The sequence below is a fragment of the Phyllobates terribilis genome, unplaced genomic scaffold (genome assembly GCF_046119375.1).
Source record: "Phyllobates terribilis strain yellow unplaced genomic scaffold, ASM4611937v1 Scaffold_11__3_contigs__length_659146591, whole genome shotgun sequence".
Lineage (NCBI taxonomy): Eukaryota > Metazoa > Chordata > Amphibia > Anura > Dendrobatidae > Phyllobates > Phyllobates terribilis.
The window spans coordinates 597939396-597963825 of record NW_027362771.1 but is presented as its reverse complement, the minus strand read 5'-3'; the positions used below and the strand labels follow the sequence as shown (position 1 = coordinate 597963825).

General features: G+C 43.3%; 1 protein-coding gene across 2 annotated transcripts; it reads left to right on the top strand.

Moving 5' to 3' along the window:
• The first annotated feature begins 4086 nt into the window (after positions 1-4086).
• LAMTOR4 (late endosomal/lysosomal adaptor, MAPK and MTOR activator 4) lies at positions 4087-7682 on the top strand. 2 transcript variants are annotated; one of them, XM_073650980.1, is made up of 4 exons: positions 4087-4235; positions 4433-4513; positions 5231-5345; positions 7447-7682. In XM_073650980.1, the coding sequence occupies exons 1-4, from the start codon at positions 4233-4235 to the stop codon at positions 7542-7544; spliced, it is 297 nt and encodes a 98-aa protein (XP_073507081.1). In that variant the 5' UTR covers positions 4087-4232; the 3' UTR covers positions 7545-7682. The 2 variants fall into 2 exon arrangements, with proteins under 2 accessions (XP_073507081.1, XP_073507080.1); XM_073650979.1 differs by having other exon boundaries at positions 4135-4253.
• Positions 7683-24430: the final 16748 nt, after the last annotated feature.

The window sequence follows — 24430 nt, the reverse complement described above, 5'->3', positions numbered from 1 at the left end:
TGAACCAGCCTTCCTATACTTCTTCCCTCTATCCCTTCTAACCGTTACCCAGCTCCCTGCCTGTTCAGCCTGCGCTTCCCCACTAAGCTCCACCCCCAGTGTTGACCCATTGAGTGTCTGCTCGGTGAGCAGCAAACTCCGTTCCATGTTGTCGATGCTCCTCAGTACCGCTATCTGAGCACTTAGATCCAGGATTTGGGCTTCCAAGTGCACGATATGCTCACATCTCTCGCAGCAGTATGGATCCCTGAGCGGTAGCTCAGGGAATGCATACATTGCGCAAGATGTACACTGCACGGCTCCGGCCAACATGGACGTCATTCTAAATATGGGGATACAGTCAGTATATATGTACAAGTACAAAACACAATTATTTATATATAGGTGTATGGACGGGGATCAATTAGGGATGTGCAAGTGTATCGATTAGATATCGGCGCAGGATCAGTTAAGTATGGACGGGGGATCAGCTGAGTGGGTCAGGTGGATTAATTAAGTGTGGACGCTCACAGGCATCACGTGACCCAGCGCTGACGTCACGACAAGTGAGGCGTGACTCAGCACTGGGGTCCCCGCGGTGGCAGCTGGGTTGTGGGTGGGGTTACCCCACACTTCACACCTAGCATCCACCGTGCGCTTTCCCAATGAATGGGGAGAGGCAGAGCGCACGGTGGGTGCTGGGTGTGACGAGGGTAACCCCACCCACAGCCTGGCATCCACCGTGGAACCAGTAAGAAAAAGACCCCCGGCTGCTGCCAGCACTTGTCGTGACATCAGCAGATGTCAGCGCCGGCTGAAGCCGGGGGTCACGTGATGCCTGTGAGCAGCCAGTGTAGCGCCGCTCACAGGCATTATCTGCAACGGAAGGTATTTACAAAAAGTCTTTGGGGTCCCGGGGGGATACATTGGGGGGGGTAATCTAAAGTAGTGGACAACCCCTTTAATGACAGGTTGAAGAGGTGGGCTAGGGTTGGGATGAAGACTGTGGTGAGGTTTGGAATGAGATGGGACCAGGTTGGGTCAAGTTCACAGGTGGTGAGATGTGATTTGGAGAGTAAAGAGGAAAGTTGATCTTCCATGATGACATAGTTGCTTTTGGAGGGGGAGAGTTGAGTAGATATGAGGAGGGGCGGTGGGGACTTTAGGCAAAAGCTTTGTCTGATGTTAGCAATCTTCTGCTTCAAGAATGAGGCAAAGTCTTCGGCTGAGATGAGAGAAGAGGGAGGAGGCGCTGGGGGATGGAGGAGAGAATTGAAAGTACTGAATAGCTGTTTAGGGTTGTGAGACAGGGAGGATATGAGAGATGGGAAGTATGTTTGTTTTGCTGCAGTGAGTGTGGACTTGAAAGTAGTGAGGGACTGTTTGAATGCGATGAAGTGCTCGTTGGAGTGGGACATTTTCCATCTCTGCTCAGCAACCCTGGAAATCCGTTCTTTCGTCAAGCTGGTGTGCCAAGGTTGCATTTTGAGTGGGCGAGCTGTGGTATGTATGAGGGGGGCGGCTGTTTCGAGAGCTGCAGTCGTTCTATAAAAAGCAGCAGCAACGTCTGCATTGTGTAAGGACCTTATGTCTGTAAGAGGGAGAAGGGATTCAGAGAGTGAGTGTAGGTCAAGGTGTTTGAGATTTCTGCGAGGGTGTGCAAATTTGTGGAGTGGAGATTGTGCACCTGGAGAGGAGAGGGTAGAGAATGTGAGTAGGTTGTGGTCAGCCAGGGAGAGAGGAGAGTTAGAGAGGTTAGATAGGGAACAGAGGCGGGTGAAGAGGAGGTCCAGTGTGTGGCCATCTTTGTGAGTGGCTGCAGAAGACCATAGAGAAGCCGAAGGAGGAAGTGAGGGATAGAAGCTTAGAGACAGATGAGTAGGAAATGTCAATGGGGATGTTGAGGTCACCTATGATGATAGTGGGGATGTCAGCAGAAAGGAAGTGAAGCAGACAGGTGGTGAAGTGGTCTAAGTAGGTGGTGGCTGGTCCTGGAGGGCGGTAAACGACGGCCAGTTGGAGGGGGAGTAGATGCACACACAGTGCACCTCAAAAGAGGGGAGAGTAACAGAGGGGAGGGTAATGGAGGGCGGCAGTGGAATTGGGTGAAGGAGCAGTTATCTGACAGGAGAAAACCTACTCCTCCGCCATGCTTGCTGCTGGGGCGGGGTGTGTGAGAAAGATGGAATCCACCGTATGAAAGTGCCGCGGGAGAGGCAGCGTCAGAGGGGGTGAGCCAGGTTTCAGTGATGCCAAGGAAGGAGAGCTTGTTAGTAATGAAAAGATCATGGATGTAGGAAAGTTTGTTGCAGACGGAGAGAGCGTTCCATAAAGCTCCTGTTAGTGGGACTGGGCGTAAGGGTATGAGATTAAAAAGGTTGTGAGAGTTTGTGACAGATCGTGGATAGGAGGCGGGTGACTATTCGGAGAGATATCTCCGTCAGTGAAGAGGAGCAAAGAAAGTGTTAGTAGGTGGGAGCAGGAGAGGGCATGAGGTGGCTGTCTGTGTTTGGAGACACAGGATTGAATGTTGAGAATTAGTTCTGAGGAGGAGGTGAGATGAAGAGTTCCTTACTAAGTGAAGGGATTAGGGGGTTAGTAGAAAGTGAAGGACTATGGGGAGAGAGTGAAAACAAACAGAAACATTGTTTACTGTGACTGAGTATCCAGTTCCCTTTCAATTCTGGTATAATTCATAGCGGTACACTTGTATGTTACACTGGGCAGACTGTGCAGTGTACAACCATGTATATACAGCTGTTATTATGTAGGCAGTGTGAATAACAGCGACACGCACGGCGCCCCCCCATAATAACAGCGACACGCACGGCGCCCCCCCATAATAACAGCGACACCCACAGTGCCCCCATAATAACAGTGACATCCACAGTGCTCCCATAATAACAGTGACATCCACAGTGCCCCCATAATAACAGTGACATCCACAGTGCTCCCATAATAACAGTGATATCCACAGTGCTCCCATAATAACAGTGATATCCACAGTGCCCCCATAATAACAGTGATATCCACAGTGCCCCCATAATAACAGTGATATCCACAGTGCCCCCATAATAACAGCGATATCCACAGTGCCCCCATAATAACAGCGATATCCACAGTGCCCCCATAATAACAGCGATATCCACAGTGCTCCCATAATAACAGTGATATCCACAGTGCTCCCATAATAACAGTGATATCCACAGTGCCCCCATAATAACAGCGATATCCACAGTGCCCCCATAATAACAGTGATACCCACAGTGCCCCCATAATAACAGTGATATCCACAGTGCTCCCATAATAACAGTGACATCCACAGTGCTCCCATAATAACAGTGACATCCACAGTGCTCCCATAATAACAGTGACATCCACAGTGCTCCCATAATAACAGTGACATCCACAGTGCCCCCATAATAACAGTGACATCCACAGTGCCCCCATAATAACAGTGATATCCACAGTGCCCCCATAATAACAGCGATATCCACAGTGCCCCCATAATAACAGCGATATCCACAGTGCTCCCATAATAACAGCGATATCCACAGTGCTCCCATAATAACAGTGATATCCACAGTGCTCCCATAATAACAGTGATATCCACAGTGCTCCCATAATAACAGTGATATCCACAGTGCTCCCATAATAACAGTGATATCCACAGTGCCCCCATAATAACAGCGATATCCACAGTGCTCCCATAATAACAGTGATATCCACAGTGCCCCGGCACATGAATAAGTCAGACAAGTGCACTGTAGTTGCTTCTTGGTTACAATGATATCTAACTTCAGACTTACATGAAAAGTTTCAGTCCATTATTATACTACCACTATACACTAATGTCCGCACAGTAGGCGCCATGATGTGTGAGCCAATTACTTCCTCTCCACCACTCTCTGACTACACCAACATGGCGACCACCCATACATACCGTTAAGCTGCACGCTCCTCACACTAGCAGCGTTCACCTCAGCCTCTTATATGCGGCGGAGCGCAATGCGCGGATCAATCAGAGCTCCCGCCTCTGCAACGTCTGTAATGATTGACAACGATTTGGACGAATCAGAATGAAAACAGAAAAGATCACGTGAAGCGCTGCCGAGTGCAACAGTGAGGCGGGGCTTAGTGATGATTGACAGTAAATCCAGTTAATCGCGTTTTAGTTGCTGTGGGACCAGCCAATAAGATGCAAGAGGGGCGGAGAGAATCGCAGGCAGCAGTCGGGAGTAGTCGCAGCAGAGATGGTGCGTGGCGGCGGTGCGGTAATAGTGGTTCTATCTCTTGTATATTGGTGCTCGGTGTAATACCGGGGGCTCTGGCTTTACTCTCTGAGCCTCTGCCCGGGGCTATTGCGCTGCTCACTGCTGACTTACCCTTTAAGTTCCTGCAGCAGGGAGCTCTGGCTGAGCAGTGGGTCACTGACTGTGTCCTCTTTCCTCAGACCTCCACCCTGACGCAGGGGCTGGAGCGGATCCCGGAGCAGCAGGGCTACCTGGTGATGAGCGAGGACGGCGTGCTGGCGGTGAGTGCGGGGGAGCGGTGACCGCAGGGGTGTCGGCGGTGACCGCAGGGGTGGCGGTGGGCCCAGGGTGACGGAAGGGGGTGGCGGTGGGTGTGGGCGCAGGGGTGGCGGCGGTGGGCCCAGGGTGTCGGCGGTGGGCCCAGGGTGACGGCAGGGGTGGCGGCGGTGGGCCCAGGGTGACGGCAGGGGTGGCGGTGGGTGTGGGTGCAGGGGTGGCGGCGGTGGGCCCAGGGTGACGGAAGGGGGTGGCGGTGGGTGTGGGCGCAGGGGTGGCGGCGGTGGGCCCAGGGTGACGGCAGGGGTGGCGGTGGGTGTGGGTGCAGGGGTGGCGGCGGTGGGCCCAGGGTGACGGAAGGGGGTGGCGGTGGGTGTGGGCGCAGGGGTGGCGGCGGTGGGCCCAGGGTGACGGCAGGGGTGGCGGTGGGTGTGGGCGCAGGGGTGGCGGCGGTGGGCCCAGGGTGACGGCAGGGGTGGGTGTGGGTGCAGGGGTGGCGGCGGTGGGCCCAGGGTGACGGAAGGGGGTGGCGGTGGGTGTGGGCGCAGGGGTGGCGGCGGTGGGCCCAGGGTGACGGCAGGGGTGGCGGTGGGTGTGGGCGCAGGGGTGGCGGCGGTGGGCGCTGGGTGTCGGTGGTGACTGCAGGGTGGCGGCGGTCGGTGCCCTAGGATCCCCCCGTTCTCTGCTGCCCCCTGGCTGTGACTCCTCCTTCCTGTCTGCAGAGCGCCGGTGACCTGGAGAACGACGAGCGTTTGGCCGGAGTGATCCGGGAGATGGTGACCACCGCCTGCGGCTTCCGCGTCCTGGGGGAGCAGGTCCCGTTCAAGCGGATGAGCGGTGAGTCCTCACTCACTGACCCCTGACAGAGGCCAGACATGTTTTTTTAACCCCTTACTGTTTGTGATTATTTTTTTTCCCTATGTGCTTTTTCTTTCCCTCCTTTTCTTTCACCATGATGTGTATCCTGAGCGGTGCAGCGAGGCGGCGTCTCTGGTGTCACCAGGTCTGATCCATATTAACTCCACCCTTGTTTTCTGGGTTTAGTTTCCACAGGGTCCACTGTCCAGTAACGGTGCCCTGGACTCAGGATGAGGACTTACCTTACAGACTTGTGTACTGGGTTGTTTTTTCCTTTTGTCGTTAGTGACAGTGGGGAAAATAAGTATTTGATACTCTGCTGACTTTACTAGTTTTCGCGGCGGGGTATATTTAAAACATAACTTTTAATTTAATTAGTTAATATGCAACACTTGATAAAAGCAAAGAAAAGGTGCTGTAAGGCCAGTGACTAGGTGCAACAACATCGAGGACGTGTATGATGCCACAAAGGGACGTATTAATGCACATGTGCCGGACAAGAATAAGGCTCCACACAACAGTATAGAGTCCAGTACAGACAATAAATGGCACAAAGGACGGCCGGACCCTCAACAATCAGATGTGCTTTACAACGGTTACATATAGTCTGTACTGTACGGCACCTAATACTACATAGACATCAACCATGTGCATATCTGATTGTAGGAAACCGTGTATATAAATGCACAGTATGAGTCACCCCAATGGTGGATTATTAAAAATAAATGGGAACGTCCTCACCCATTGTTGAATTTGTCAGCAGTGGATTCTCATAGGATTTTCCAGTGGAAAGGTGCAAATCTCAGGAAAGGACATTCAGCAGCAAATGAGAACTGGCATCTGGTTCTGCCGCTATTCAGCCCTAAACGGGACCCCGCCCTGACAAGGGCTGTCCACAACTACCACTGGGCTTGCCCTTTAAATGCCTCTCGTGCGTCCCGACGCGTTTCTTCTTCCTCAGGGGACATAGTTACATGATGGTTCTAGAATAAGAGCCATCATCTACTCCACTCACAGCAGGGATGTGGAGTAGGGTGTGTGTATAAGGGATATTGGTAAACTTCATACTGGCCTGGACATGTGCTGAGGGAAGCTGGAGGACCTTTGCATTCCCTGCTGAATTTTAATCCATGATGATGATGTAGTGTGTTACTAATAGTAATATTTGAGACTGTGGCCCCAGCTCTCTTCAGGTCATTGACCAGGTCCTCCCATGTAGTTCTGGGCTGATTCCTGACCTTTCTCAGAATCATCCTTACCCCACGAGGCGAGATCCTGCATGGAGCCCCAGACCGAGGAAGATTGACAGTCATCTTGTGTTTCTTCCATTTTCTAATAATTGTGCCAACAGTTGTTGCCTTCTCACCAAGCTGCTTGCCTATTGTCCTGTAGCCCATCTCAGCCTTGTGCAGGTCTATAATTTTTTTCACTGGTGTCGTTTAAAGAGCTCTTTGGTCTTGGCCATGGTGGAGAGGTTGGAATGTGTGGACAGGTGTATTTTATTCAGGTAACGAGTTCAAACAGGTGCAATTAATACAGGTAATGAGTGCAGAGTAGGAGGCTTCTTAAAGAAAAACTAACAGGTCTGTGAGAGCCAGAATTCTTGCTGGTTGGTAGGAGATCAAATACTTATTTCATGCAATTTTATTATGTAAAAATCATACAATGTGATTTTCTGTTTTATATTTTTAGATTCTGTCTCTCACAGGTGAAGCGTACATACGATAAAAATCACAGACCTCTCCATTCTTTGTAGGTGGGAAAACTTGTGAAATCGGCAGAGTATCAAATACTTATTTCCTGTGTGTGTTTCAGATAATTATTTATTTTTATTCTTTTATTAAATCAGAGGAAATAAAGAAAAAGATTTGAGAAAAAAATTATTTAAAAAGGCAAAAAATGATTTTAAAAGAAATGTCTTTTTTTTTAGTCTTTCTAGGAGACTTGCTTCCATGATGGTATGGTTTATGTGATTACGGGGGCTCTGATCGTGGCCGTGCCGCCGATCCCTGGCTCTATAACACACAGGCTCTCTCCCCTCCGTGTATGACTGACCCCATCTCTCTTCTGCCCCCTGCAGTTGTGTTCGGGGAGCACTCCTACCTCGTCACCATCTCCGGACAGAAGATCTACGTGGTGAAGCGTCAGAACGTGGTGCGGGAGCCGATCAGCGTCTGACCCGCGCCGCCGTCCTCTGCTGCATCGCATTTGTATAGAAGAAAGTAAATGCGGGGGGCTCTGCCGGGATCCGGACCCCTCCCAGTGTTGTTTCGCTTTATGTATAAAGGTTATTAAAAGTTTATGGATTTATTCTTCCGGCTGACTCCCATTGCAGCGACTCCTCTTCCGTGCTGGATTAGTGACAATTCTGGATTAATAGAATTGTGTATGACTAGATGTGTAGCTTCTGGGTTTTATCCCTGCACGGAGCTAATATTTCTCACAGCTGAGGCTTTGTTACAGTTGTCCAGGCCAAGTAAGGTGAAATGTGTAAAAGTTTACAGGTTGTGGAATAAAAAAAAAAAATCCTCCATTCTTTACACTGCAGGCTCCATCTATAAAACTGGAAACTATTGCTGACTATATTAATGGTGGCTATTATACAGTGAGAAGTTTAGGACCCCTTTTTCTCTCCCTGCTGTCCCCCCCCCCCCCCCCACACACACACACTTTCAGCCTCTAATCATTGCTTTAAATTGAAAGAGCTGCTAACCAACAACCATGTGTGTATGGAGCTTGTGCACTGGGCAACAGTCATGGGGAGCAGAAAAGGGTCTTCCTCAAACTGTTCCCACAATGATGGAAGCTACAATTGTCCACAACATCTTGTGCTGAAGCATTGAGATTTCCCATTACTGGAACTAAGGGCCCAATGCCGACCCCTGATAACAGCCAGATATCCTCCTCCTTCCCCATCTGTACAGCAGGCACAATGCAGTCAGGGTAACATCCTTCTGGAATCACCAAACCCAGATAGAAAAGTGCGATCCATCACTGCACAGAACACGTCTCCTCCACAGGCCGGTGGTGGTGGCTTTACACCACTCCACCCGATGCGCGGCATTGTGCTTGGTGATGTAAGGCTGCATGCAGCTGCTCAGCCATGAAGCTCCCGGCGGCGGCGCAGTGTCTATGCTGATGTTACCCCGGTGGCTCCTATTACAGGTCTGCAATGGAATCAGTGAGGGGCCACAAGATTGGAGATTATATTCCGGGGGCAACGGGTCTGGATGTTATACGCTGGGAGTGGGGGTAGAAAGATGTTATACACTGGGTGGCAAGGGGGTGGAAGTTAAACACCAGAGGGAGACGGATTTTATGCAGAGTGGGGAGATGGATGTTGTGACGACACAGCATTTAATCTTAATGAAGCCAGATGGATTTTCCAGTAGGCCATGAGACATAGGCCATTGTTTATAGGAGCCTAAACATTGACTCTTGAGTTGATGTTTGTTGTAGCTTATTGTGCTGCTATCTTTGGAGGACAGGGGCACAGGGTAATTGAACAATTGATGTTTGCTAATATGTTGATTGCCCATTGTATCAGTCCATGCAGCTTGTTGATCTGGAAACAGTGAAGGACAAACTATGCAGATTGATTGAATACTCAGAATGAGAGTTGACCTCATCCCACCTTCCCTCTGACCACTGGATAATGGTCTGGATGACAGATGTGGGTATAAAAAGGGCCTCTATCCTTCTGTAAGGAGACTCTACAGAACAACAGCCTGGACACCATGGCTCCAACCGGAGGAATACAGAGTTGACACTCTACAGCAGGGTTCCCCAACTCCAGTCCTCAAGGCCCACCAACAGGTCATGTTTTCAGGATTTCCTTAGTATTGCACAGGTGATGTAACTATTGCCTGTGCTGATGATGGAATTATCACCTGTGCAATACTAAGGAAATCCTGAAAACATGACCTGTTGGTGGGCCTTGAGGACTGGAGTTGGGGAACCCTGCTCTACAGGACGCCAGCCGAAGGGACACAGATCTGCTCCACTGCCCATCACTGAACCCATGGAGATGTTAGAAGCCAGGTTGGGACCTTCCGGTCACGTACCTCAATGGACTGTCAGCTTCCTAAGCTTGCCGATATCTCTTCTCTGTGGGTGCCCGCCAAAAGCAGGGTGCTACTTGTGGGTGTAGTCGGCCCTGGAAGCTTCGAGGTCGCAGCTGCTCTACTCCCGGCAACCCAGCGGAAGGGTGAGACTAATTTTCCCCCATCTTGGGTGTTTGCTGGGACTGTGCTGTTTATTGTCCACTTTGTGGGTCAATAAAGTATTGCCACACTGTGTTACCCTCACCCTGTTGTCTGAGTAGTATTACGCCCACGGGAAAGGAGAGCGGGCGTTCAGTGGGATGAGCCCTGGTCCATGCGGTCTTTCTAAAGACAGCCGGGCCAGCGGACGAGAGCAGCACTGACCCCCGTGTCTCCACAGATGTTATATACCGGGATCAGGGGGTGGGTGGAGGTTATACATCCGGGGGGAGGTTTAATGAGAAACCTTAAGTCAATAATTGAGCTGCGTGTAGCAGAACTTTTACCAGTCCAGTGTGAATCCCGCCACATTCTCAGCACTAATCTATTTGGTCACATTTTTCCTTGGGCTGATCACAGAGAACAGTAGCTTAATGTGCAGCATAGAGGATCCATCTTCATCTCCTGGAGCCGTCACCTTCTTCTGATCCTCGTAATAATGGAGTGGACACCGCACACGTGTGACTGATTACAGAAAGGTGGCAGCGCCTCTCCTCCCCACAGGTCGTGTTCGGTATTGCAGTTCCGCTTTTCAAAAATAAATGAAATTAGGCTGCAATACCGGACACAACCTGTGGACAAAAGGGGCACTGTTGTCATGTTTTTCTAATCCTGGCCTGCTGCCAGTGTGATGATTTCTGGGCAGGACGGGTCACACATCACATTGTAGGGAGTGGCAGCTCCGCTGGGAGATGATATATACAGTGGGTATGGAAAGTATTCAGACCCCTTTACATTTTTCACTCTTTGTTTCATTGCAGCCATTTGGTAAATTCTAAAAAGTTCATTTTTTTTTCTCATTAACCCCTTAAGCCCCGAGGGTGGTTTGCACGTTAATGACCAGGCCAATTTTTACAATTCTGACCACTGTGACATAATGAGGTAATTACTCTGGAACACTTCAATGGATCCCCCTGATTCTGAGATTGTTTTTTCGTGACATATTCTACTTCATGATAGTGGTAAAATTTCTTCGATATCACTTGCGTTTATTTGTGAAAAAAACGGAAATTTGGCGAAAATTTAGAAAATTTTGCAATTTTCAAAATTTGAATTTTTAAGCCCTGAAATCAGAGAGATATATCACACAAAATAGTTAATAAATAACATTTCCCACATGTCTACTTTACATCAGCACAATTTTGGAACCAAATTTTTTTTTTGTTATGGAGCTATAAGGGTTAAAAGTTGACCAGCGATTTCTCATTTTTCCAACAAAATTTACAAAACCATTTTTCTAGGGACCACATCACATTTGAAGTCACTTGGAGAGGTCTTTATGACAGAAAATACCCAAAAGTGACACCATTCTAAAAACTGCACCCCTCAAGGTGCTCAAAACCACATTCAAGAACTTTATTAACCCTTCAGGTGCTTCACAGGAATTTTTTGAATGTGGAAGAAAAAAATGAACATTTAACTTTTTTCACAAAAATGTTACTTTAGACCCAATTTTTTTATTTTCACAGGGGTAACAAGAAAAAATGGACCCCAAAATTTGTTGTGCAATTTCCCCTTGGCACGCAGATACCCAATATTTGGGGAAAAAACACTGTTTGGGCGCACGGCAGGGCTCGGAAGAGAAGGAGCGCCATTTGACTTTTTGATTGTAAAATTTGCTTGAATAATTAGCGGACGCCATGTTGTGTTTGGAGAGCCCCTGTGTGCCCAAACTTTGGAGCTCCCCCACAAGTGACCCCATTTTGGAAACTAGACCCCCCAAGGCACCTTTCTAGATGCATAGTGAGCACTTGGAACCCCCAGGTGCTTCACAAATTGATTCGTAAAATTGAAAAAGAGAAAAAAAAACACTTTTTCATTTTTACGAATCAATTTGTGAAGCACCTGGGGGTTCCAAGTGCTCACTATGCATCTAGATAGGTGCCTTGGGGGGTCTAGTTTCCAAAATGGGGTCACTTGTGGGGGAGCTCCAATGTTTGGGTACACAGGGACTCTCCAAATGCAACATGGTATCCGCTAACAAATTGAATGGAAAATCGGCTCAAATTGTTAGCGGACACCACGTTGCGTTTGGAGAGCCCCTGTGTGCCCAAACTTTGGAGCTCCCCCACAAGTGACCCCATTTTGGAAACTAGACCCCCCAAAGCACCTTTCTAGATGCATAGTGAGCACTTGGAACCCCCAGGTGCTTCACAAATTGATTCGTAAAAGTGAAAAAAAAAACACTTTTTCATTTTTATGAATCAATTTGTGAAGCACCTGGGGTTCCAAGTGCTCACTATGAATCTAGATAGGTGCCTTGGGGGGTCTAGTTTCCAAAATGGGGTCACTTGTGGGGGAGCTCCAATGTTTGGGCACACAGGGACTCTCCAAATGCAACATGGTATCCGCTAACAAATTGAATGGAAAATCGGCTCAAATTGTTAGCGGACACCACGTTGCGTTTGGAGAGCCCCTGTGTGCCCAAACTTTAGAGCTCCCCCACAAGTGACCCCATTTTGGAAACTAGACCCCCCAAGGCACCTATCTAGATGCATAGTGAGCACTTGGAACCCCCAGGTGCTTCACAAATTGATTCGTAAAAATGAAAAAGTGAAAAAAAAAACACTTTTTCATTTTTATGAATCAATTTGTGAAGCACCTGGGGTTCCAAGTGCTCACTATGAATCTAGATAGGTGCCTTGGGGGGTCTAGTTTCCAAAATGGGGTCACTTGTGGGGGAGCTCCAATGTTTAGGCACACAGGGGCTCTCCAAACGCAACATGGTGTCCGCTAACAATTTGAGCCGACAATTTGTTAGCGGATATCATGTTGCATTTGGAGAGTCCCTGTGTGCCCAAACATTGGAGCTCCCCCACAAGTGACCCCATTTTGGAAACTAGACCCCCCAAGGCACCTATCTAGATTCATAGTGAGCACTTGGAACCCCAGGTGCTTCACAAATTGATTCATAAAAATGAAAAAGTGTTTTTTTTTTAACTAGGGGTTAACTAGTGGGACAGTTTTATAGGTCAGGTTATTCCGGACGCGGCGATACCAAATATGTGTACTTTTATTGTTTTTTTTTTTTTTTTTTTTTTTATAATAATATTTATTGATGGGTACATAATATTTTTATTTTTGGTGGATTATTTTTTTTTTTTTTATATATTTTTGCAATTTTTTTTTTTTTCCACTTTCAGATAGTTTATACACTTTATTACTTTGTCCCACTCTGGGACTTTCACTTTTTTTTCTCTGATCGCCTGCATGGCACAGGAATGCAGCACCATCCCTATGCCATGCAGGCTATCAGCGGTGCACAGTGTGAAGATTGTTTGGAGATGCACTGCGCATGTCCAAACAATCTTCCTGCTGTCTGATGACCCGGATGTTGTCATGACGACATCAGGTCGTCATGGCAACACCCGGGAAGCCTTTGCAGACAGCGCTGGAAGCCGGAAGAGGAGGTGAGTATCGGCGATCACCTCCCCTTGCCCCCGCAATGCCGCGATCGACTTCGATCGCAGCATCGCGGGGTTAATGTGCTGGGAGCGGTGCAGGACCGCTCCCTGCACATAGTACCGGGTGTCAGCTGTGACAATCAGCTGACACCCGGCGGCGATCGCGCCCGCACAGCCTGTGTGCGCGCGATCGCGATGACGTACTAATACGGGTCTGGCTCTTAAGTCCCAGGGCACAGACGCGTATTAGTACGTCAGATGTTGTTAAGGGGTTAAAGTCCACTCTGCACCCCATCTGGACTGAAAAAAACAAATGTAGAAATTTTTGCAAATTTACTGAAAAAGAAAAACTGAAATATCACATGGTCATAAGTATTCAGCCCCTTTGCTCAGTATTGAGTAGAAGCCCCCTTTTGGGCTAGTACAGCCACGAGTCTTCTTGGGAATGATGCAACAAGTTTTTCACCCCTGGATTTGGGTATCCTCTGCCATTCTTCCTTGCAGATCCTCTCCAGTTCTGTCAGGTTGGATGGTGAATGTTGCTGGACAGCCATTTTCAGGTCTCTCCAGAGATGCTCAATTGGGTTTAGGTCAGGGCTCTGGCTGGGCCAGTCAAGAAAGGTTACAGAGTTGTTCTGAAGCCACTCCTTTGTTATTTTAGCTGTGTGCTTAGGGTCATTGTCTTGCAAGGTGAACCTTCGGCCAAGTCTGAGGTCCAGAGCGCTCTGGAAGAGGTTTTCATCCAGGATATCTCTGTACTTGGCCGCATTCATGTTTCCTTCAATTGCAACCAGTCGTCCTGTCCCTTCAGCTGAAAAATACCCCCATAGCATGATGCTGCCACCACCATGTTTCACTGTTGGGATTGTATTGGGCAGGTGATGAGCAGTGCCTGGTTTTCTCCACACATACTGCTTAGAATTATCACCAAAAAGTTCTATCTTTGTCTCATCGGACCAGAGAATCTTATTTCTCATAGTCTGGGAGGCCTTCTTGTGTTTTTGAGCAAACTCTATGCTGGCTTTCATATGTCTTGCACTGAGGAGAGTCTTCCGTTGGGTCATTCTGCCATAAAGGCCCGACTAGTGGTGGGCTGCAGTGATAGTTGACTTTGTGGATCTTTCTCCCATCTCCCTACTGCATCTCTGGAGTTCAGCCACAGTGATCTTGGGGTTCTTCTTTACCTCTCTCACCAAGGCTCTTCTCCCACGATTGCTCACTTTGGCTGGACGGCCAGGTCTAGGAAGACTTCTGCTGGTCCCAAACTTCTTCCATTTAAGGATTATGGAGGCCACTGTGCTCTTAGGATCCTTGAGTAATGCAGAAATTCTTTTGTAACCTTGGCCAGATCTGTGCCTTGCCACAATTCTATCTCTGAGCTCCTTGGGCAGTTCCTTTGAGCTCATGATTCTCATTTGGTCTGACATGCACTGTGAGCGGTGAGGTCTTATATAGACAGGAGTGTGCCTTTCCAAATCAAGTCCTATCAGTTTAATTAAACACAGCTGGACTCCAATGAAGGAGTAGAAGCATCTCAAGGAGGATCACAAGGAAATGGACACCATGTGACTTAAATATGAGTGTCTGAGCAAAGGATCTGAATACTTATGACCATGTGATATTTCAGTTTTTTCTTTTTTAATAAATTTGCAAAAATTTCTACATTTGTTTTTTTTTCAGTCCAGATGGGGGCAGAGTGCACTTTAATAAGAAAAAAAAATGAACTTTTTAGAATTTACCAAATGGCTACAATGAAACAAAGAGTGAAAAATTTAAAGGGGTCTGAATACTTTCCATACCCACTGTATATACAAGTGCTTCTCACAAAATTAGAATATCAAAAAGTTAATTTATTTCAGTTCTTCCATACAAAAAGTGAAACTCCTATATTATATAGAGTCATTACACACAGAGGGATCTATTATATAGAGTCATTACACACAGAGGGATCTATTATATAGAGTCATTACACACAGAGGGATCTATTATATAGAGTCATTACACACAGAGGGATCTATTACATAGTCATTACACGCAGAGGGATCTATTATATAGAGTCATTACACACAGAGGGATCTATTATATAGAGTCATTACACACAGGGATCTATTATATAGAGTCATTACACGCAGAGGGATCTATTATATAGAGTCATTACATGCAGAGGGATCTATTATATAGAGTCATTACACACAGAGGGATCTATTATATAGAGTCATTACACACAGAGGGATCTATTACATAGTCATTACACGCAGAGGGATCTATTATATAGAGTCATTACACACAGAGGGATCTATTATATAGAGTCATTACACACAGAGGGATCTATTATAGAGTCATTACACACAGAGGGATCTATTATATAGAGTCATTACACACAGAGGGATCTATTATATAGAGTCATTACACACAGAGGGATCTATTATATAGAGTCATTACACGCAGAGGGATCTATTATATAGAGTCATTACACGCAGAGGGATCTATTATATAGAGTCATTACACACAGAGGGATCTATTATATAGAGTCATTACACACAGGGATCTATTATATAGAGTCATTACACGCAGAGGGATCTATTATATAGAGTCATTACACGCAGAGGGATCTATTATATAGAGTCATTACACACAGAGGGATCTATTATATAGAGTCATTACACACAGGGATCTATTATATAGAGTCATTACACGCAGAGGGATCTATTATATAGAGTCATTACACGCAGAGGGATCTATTATATAGAGTCATTACACGCAGAGGGATCTATTATATAGAGTCATTACACACAGAGGGATCTATTATATAGAGTCATTACACGCAGAGTGATCTATTATATAAAGTCATTACACACAGAGGGATCTATTATATAGAGTCATTACACACAGGGGGATCTATTATATAGAGTCATTACACACAGAGGGATCTATTATAGAGTCATTACACACAGAGGGATCTATTATATAGAGTCATTACACACAAAGGGATCTATTATATAGAGTCATTACACACAGAGGGATCTATTATATAGAGTCAATACACACAGAGGGATCTATTACATAGTCATTACACACAGAGGGATCTATTATATAGAGTCATTACACACAGAGGGATCTATTATATAGAGTCATTACACACAGAGCGATCTATTATATAGTCATTACACGCAGAGGGATCTATTATATAGAGTCATTACACGCAGAGGGATCTATTATATAGAGTCATTACACACAGAGGGATCTATTATATAGAGTCATTACACACAGAGCGATCTATTATATAGTCATTACACGCAGAGGGATCTATTATATAGAGTCATTACACGCAGAGGGATCTATTATATAGAGTCATTACACACAGAGGGATCTATTATATAGAGTCATTACACACAGAGGGATCTATTATAGAGTCATTACACACAGAGGGATCTATTATATAGAGTCATTACACACAGAGGGATCTATTATATAGTCATTACACACAGAGGGATCTATTATATAGAGTCATTACACACAGAGGGATCTATTATATAGAGTCATTACACACAGAGTGATCTATTATATAGAGTCATTACACACAGAGTGATCTATTATATAGTCATTACACACAGAGGGATCTATTATATAGAGTCATTACACGCAGAGGGATCTATTATATAGAGTCATTACACGCAGAGGGATCTATTATATAGAGTTATTACACACAGAGGGATCTTATATATAGAGTCATTACACACAGAGGGATCTATTATATATAGTCATTACACACAGAGGGATCTATTATATAGAGTCATTACACACAGAGTGATCTATTATATATAGTCATTACACACAGAGGGATCTATTATATAGAGTCATTACACACAGAGTGATCTATTATATATAGTCATTACACACAGGGATCTATTATATATAGTCATTACACACAGAGGGATCTATTATATATAGTCATTACACACAGAGGGATCTATTATATATAGTCATTACACACAGAGGGATCTATTATATAGAGTCATTACACACAGAGGGATCTATTACATAGTCATTACACACAGAGGGATCTATTATATAGAGTCATTACACACAGAGGGATCTATTATATAGAGTCATTACACACAGAGGGATCTATTATATAGTCATTACACACAGAGGGATCTATTATATAGAGTCATTACACACAGAGGGATCTATTATATAGAGTCATTACACGCAGAGGGATCTATTATATAGAGTCATTACACGCAGAGGGATCTATTATATAGTCATTACACACAGAGGGATCTATTATATAGAGTCATTACACACAGAGGGATCTATTATATAGAGTCATTACACGCAGAGTGATCTATTATATAGAGTCATTACACACAGAGGGATCTATTATATAGAGTCATTACACACAGAGGGATCTATTATATAGAGTCATTACACACAGAGGGATCTATTATATAGTCATTACAGACAGAGTGATCTATTATATAGAGTCATTACGCACAGAGGGATCTATTATATAGAGTCATTACACACAGAGGGATCTATTATATATAGTCATTACACACAGAGGGATCTATTATATAGAGTCATTACACACAGAGGGATCTATTACATAGTCATTACACACAGAGGGATCTATTATATAGAGTCATTACACACAGAGGGATCTATTATATAGAGTCATTACACACAGAGGGATCTATTATATAGTCATTACACACAGAGGGATCTATTATATAGAGTCATTACACACAGAGGGATCTATTATATAGAGTCATTACACGCAGAGGGATCTATTATATAGAGTCATTACACGCAGAGGGATCTATTATATAGTCATTACACACAGAGGGATCTATTATATAGAGTCATTACACACAGAGGGATCTATTAAATAGAGTCATTACACGCAGAGTGATCTATTATATAGAGTCATTACACACAGAGGGATCTATTATATAGAGTCATTACACACAGTGGGATCTATTATATAGAGTCATTACACACAGAGGGATCTATTATATAGAGTCATTACACACAGAGGGATCTATTATATAGTCATTACAGACAGAGTGATCTATTATATAGAGTCATTACGCACAGAGGGATCTATTATAGAGTCATTACACACAGAGGGATCTATTATATAGAGTCATTACACACAGAGGGATCTATTATATAGAGTCATTACACAAAGAGGGATCTATTATATAGAGTCATTACACACAGAGGGATCTATGTCAAGTGTTTTTTTCGGTTAATGTTGATGATTATGGCTTGCAGCCAATGACAACACAAAAGTCATTATCTCAGTAAATTAGAATACTTTATAACAGCAGCTAGAAAAATGTTTTTAAAATCCGAAATGTCCTACTGAAATGTCTGCTCAGTAAATGCCTCAATACTTGGTCGGGGCTCCTTTGCATCAATTACTGCATCAATGCGGCAATGTGGCATGGAGGCGATCAGCCTGTGGCCCTGCTGAGGTGTTATGGAAGCCCAGGTGGCTTTGATAGCAGCCTTCAGCTCGTCTGCATTGTTGGGTCTGGTGTCTCATCTTCTTCTTGACAATACCCCATAGATTCTCTATAATAGATTCTCTATGGGGTTAAGGTCAGGCGAGTTTGTGGCCAATCAAGCGCAGTGATACTGTTGTGTGTAAACCAGGTATTGGTACTTTTGGCAGTGTGGACAGGGGCCAAGTCCTGCTGGAGAATGACATTTCCATCTCCAAATAGCTTGTCGTCAGAGGGAAGCATGAAGTGCTCTAATGTCCTGGTAGACGGCTGCGCTGACTTTGGTCTTGATAAAACCCAGTGGACCTACACCAGCAGATGTCATGGCCCCCCAAACCATCACTGATTGTGGAAACTTCACACTAGACCTCCAGCAGCTTGGATTGTGGCCTCTCCACTCCTCCTCCTGACTCTGGGACCTTGTGGAGTGTGTCATTGACTGCCTTCTGGACATCTGTCAAGTCAGCAGTCTTCCCCATGATTGTGGAGTCTACTGAAACAGACTAAGGAACCTTTCTAAAAGTGTAGGAATCCTTTGCAGGTGTTTTTTGTTAATTACTCTAATTTACTGAGATAATGACTTTTGGGTTTTCATTGGCTGTAAACCATAATCATCAACATTAACAGAAATAAACACTTGAAATAGATCCCTCTGTGCGTAATGACTCTATATAATAGATCCCTATGTGTGTAATGACTCTATATAATAGATCCCTCTGTGTGTAATGACTCTATATAATAGATCCCTCTGTGTGTAATGACTCTATATAATAGATCCCTCTGTGTGTAATGACTCTATATAATAGATCACTGCGTGTAATGACTCTATATAATAGATCCCTCTGTGTGTAATGACTCTATATAATAGATCCCTCTGTGTGTAATGACTCTATATAATAGATCCCTCTGTGTGTAATGACTCTATATAATAGATCGCTCTGTGTGTAATGACTCTATATAATAGATCGCTCTGTGTGTAATGACTCTATATAATAGATCCCTCTGCATGTAATGACTCTATATAATAGATCCCCCTGCGTGTAATGACTCTATATAATAGATCCCTCTGCGTGTAATGACTCTATATAATAGATCCCTCTGCGTGTAATGACTCTATATAATAGATCCCTCTGCGTGTAATGACTCTATATAATAGATCGCTGTGTGTAATGACTCTATATAATAGATCCCTGTGTGTAATGACTCTATATAATAGATCACTGTGTGTAATGACTCTATATAATAGATCACTGTGTGTAATGACTCTATATAATAGATCCCCCTGTGTGTAATTACTCTATATAATAGATCCCTCTGTGTGTAATGACTCTATATAATAGATCCCTCTGCGTGTAATGACTCTATATAATAGATCCCTCTGCGTGTAATGACTCTATATAATAGATCCCTCTGTGTGTAATGACTCTATATAATAGATCCCTCTGTGTGTAATGGCTATATAATAGATCCCTCTGCGTGTAATGACTCTATATAATAGATCCCTCTGCGTGTAATGACTCTATATAATAGATCACTCTGCGTGTAATGACTCTATATAATAGATCCCTGTGTGTGTAATGACTCTATATAATAGATCCCTCTGTGTGTAATGACTCTATATAATAGATCCCTCTGTGTGTAATGATTCTATATAATAAATCGCTCTGCGTGTAATGACTCTATATAATAGATCCCTATGTGTGTAATGACTCTATATAATAGATCCCTGTGTGTAATGACTCTATATAATAGATCCCTGTGTGTAATGACTCTATATAATAGATCCCTCTGTGTGTAATGACTCTATATAATAGATCGCTCTGTGTGTAATGACTCTATATAATAGATCGCTCTGTGTGTAATGACTCTATATAATAGATCCCTGTGTGTAATGACTCTATATAATAGATCACTCTGTGTGTAATGACTCTATATAATAGATCCCCCTGTGTGTAATGACTCTATATAATAGATCCCTCTGTGTGTAATGACTCTATATATTAGATCCCTCTGTGTGTAATGACTCTATATAATAGATCCTGTGTGTAATGACTATATAATAGATCTCTCTGTGTGTAATGACTCTATATAATAGATCCCTCTGTGTGTAGTGACTATATAATAGATCCCTCTGTGTGTAATGACTCTATATAATAGATCACTCTGTGTGTAATGACTCTATATAATAGATCCCTGTGTGTAATGACTCTATATAATAGATCACTGTGTGTAATGACTCTATATAATAGATCCCTCTGCGTGTAATGACTCTATATAATAGATCCCTCTGCGTGTAATGACTATATAATAGATCCCTCTGCGTGTAATGACTCTATATAATAGATCCCTCTGCGTGTAATGACTCTATATAATAGATCCCTCTGCGTGTAATGACTCTAAATAGATCCCTCTGCGTGTAATGACTCTATATAATAGATCCCTCTGCGTGTAATGACTCTATATAATAGATCCCTCTGCATGTAATGACTCTATATAATAGATCCCTCTGCGTGTAATGACTTTATATAATAGATCCCTCTGCGTGTAATGACTTTATATAATAGATCCCTCTGCGTGTAATGACTCTATATAATAGATCCCTCTGCGTATAATGACTCTATATAATAGATCCCTCTGCGTGTAATGACTCTATATAATAGATCCCTCTGCGTGTAATGACTCTATATAATAGATCCCTCTGTGTGTAATGACTCTATATAATAGATCACTGTGTGTAATGACTCTATATAATAGATCCCACTGTGTGTAATGACTCTATATAATAGATCCCTCTGTGTGTAATGAATCTATATAATAGATCCCTCTGTGTGTAATGACTCTATATAATAGATCCCTCTGTGTGTAATGACTCTATATAATAGATCCCTGTGTGTAATGACTCTATATAATAGATCCCTCTGTGTGTAATGACTCTATATAATAGATCCCTCTGTGTGTAATGACTCTATATAATAGATCCCTGTGTGTAATGACTCTATATAATAGATCCCTCTGTGTGTAATGACTCTATATAATAGATCCCTCTGCGTGTAATGACTCTAAAATAGATCCCTCTGCGTGTAATGACTCTATATAATAGATCCCTCTGCGTGTAATGACTCTATATAATAGATCCCTCTGCGTGTTATGACTCTATGTAATAGATCACTCTGTGTGTAATGACTCTATATAATAGATCCCTCTGCGTGTAATGACTCTATATAATAGATCCCTCTGTGTAATGACTCTATATAATAGATCACTCCGCGTGTAATGACTCTATATAATAGATCACTCCGTGTGTAATGACTCTATATAATAGATCCCTCTGCGTGTAATGACTTTATCTAATAGATCCCTCTGCGTGTAATGACTCTATATAATAGATCCCTCTGTGTGTAATGACTCTATATAATAGATCCCTGTGTGTAATGACTCTATATAATAGATCCCTCTGTGTGTAATGACTCTATATAATAGATCCCTCTGTGTGTAATGACTCTATATAATAGATCCCTGTGTGTAATGACTCTATATAATAGATCCCACTGTGTGTAATGACTCTATATAATAGATCCCTCTGTGTGTAATGACTCTATATAATAGATCACTGTGTGTAATGACTCTATATAATAGATCCCACTGTGTGTAATGACTCTATATAATAGATCCCTCTGTGTGTAATGACTCTATATAATAGATCACTCTGTGTGTAATGACTCTATATAATAGATCCCCCTGTGTGTAATGACTCTATATAATAGATCCCTCTGTGTGTAATGACTCTATATATTAGATCCCTCTGTGTGTAATGACTCTATATAATAGATCCTGTGTGTAATGACTATATAATAGATCTCTCGGTGTGTAATGACTCTATATAATAGATCCCTCTGTGTGTAGTGACTATATAATAGATCCCTCTGTGTGTAATGACTCTATATAATAGATCACTCTGTGTGTAATGACTCTATATAATAGATCCCTGTGTGTAATGACTCTATATAATAGATCACTGTGTGTAATGACTCTATATAATAGATCCCTCTGCGTGTAATGACTCTATATAATAGAATCCTCTGCGTGTAATGACTATATAATAGATCCCTCTGCGTGTAATGACTCTATATAATAGATCCCTCTGCGTGTAATGACTCTATATAATAGATCCCTCTGCGTGTAATGACTCTAAATAGATCCCTCTGCGTGTAATGACTCTATATAATAGATCCCTCTGCGTGTAATGACTCTATATAATAGATCCCTCTGCATGTAATGACTCTATATAATAGATCCCTCTGCGTGTAATGACTTTATATAATAGATCCCTCTGCGTGTAATGACTTTATATAATAGATCCCTCTGCGTGTAATGACTCTATATAATAGATCCCTCTGCGTATAATGACTCTATATAATAGATCCCTCTGCGTGTAATGACTCTATATAATAGATCCCTCTGCGTGTAATGACTCTATATAATAGATCCCTCTGTGTGTAATGACTCTATATAATAGATCACTGTGTGTAATGACTCTATATAATAGATCCCACTGTGTGTAATGACTCTATATAATAGATCCCTCTGTGTGTAATGAATCTATATAATAGATCCCTCTGTGTGTAATGACTCTATATAATAGATCCCTCTGTGTGTAATGACTCTATATAATAGATCCCTGTGTGTAATGACTCTATATAATAGATCCCTCTGTGTGTAATGACTCTATATAATAGATCCCTCTGTGTGTAATGACTCTATATAATAGATCCCTGTGTGTAATGACTCTATATAATAGATCCCTCTGTGTGTAATGACTCTATATAATAGATCCCTCTGCGTGTAATGACTCTAAAATAGATCCCTCTGCGTGTAATGACTCTATATAATAGATCCCTCTGCGTGTAATGACTCTATATAATAGATCCCTCTGCGTGTTATGACTCTATATAATAGATCACTCTGCGTGTAATGACTCTATATAATAGATCCCTCTGCGTGTAATGACTCTATATAATAGATCCCTCTGTGTAATGACTCTATATAATAGATCCCTCCGCGTGTAATGACTCTATATAATAGATCACTCCGTGTGTAATGACTCTATATAATAGATCCCTCTGCGTGTAATGACTTTATCTAATAGATCCCTCTGCGTGTAATGACTCTATATAATAGATCCCTCTGTGTGTAATGACTCTATATAATAGATCCCTGTGTGTAATGACTCTATATAATAGATCCCTCTGTGTGTAATGACTCTATATAATAGATCCCTCTGTGTGTAATGACTCTATATAATAGATCCCTGTGTGTAATGACTCTATATAATAGATCCCACTGTGTGTAATGACTCTATATAATAGATCCCTCTGTGTGTAATGACTCTATATAATAGATCACTGTGTGTAATGACTCTATATAATAGATCCCACTGTGTGTAATGACTCTATATAATAGATCCCTCTGTGTGTAATGACTCTATATAATAGATCCCTCTGTGTGTAATGACTATATATAATAGATCCCTCTGCGTGTAATGACTATACAATAGATCCCTCTGCGTGTAATGACTCTATATAGTAGATCCCTCTGCGTGTAATGACTATATAATAGATCCCTCTGCGTGTAATGACTCTAAATAGATCCCTCTGCGTGTAATGACTCTATATAATAGATCCAACTGTGTGTAATGACTCTATATAATAGATCCCTCTGCGTGTTATGACTCTATATAATAGATCACTCTGCGTGTAATGACTCTATATAATAGATCCCTCTGCGTGTAATGACTCTATATAATAGATCCCTCTGTGTAATGACTCTATATAATAGATCCCTCCGCGTGTAATGACTCTATATAATAGATCACTCCGTGTGTAATG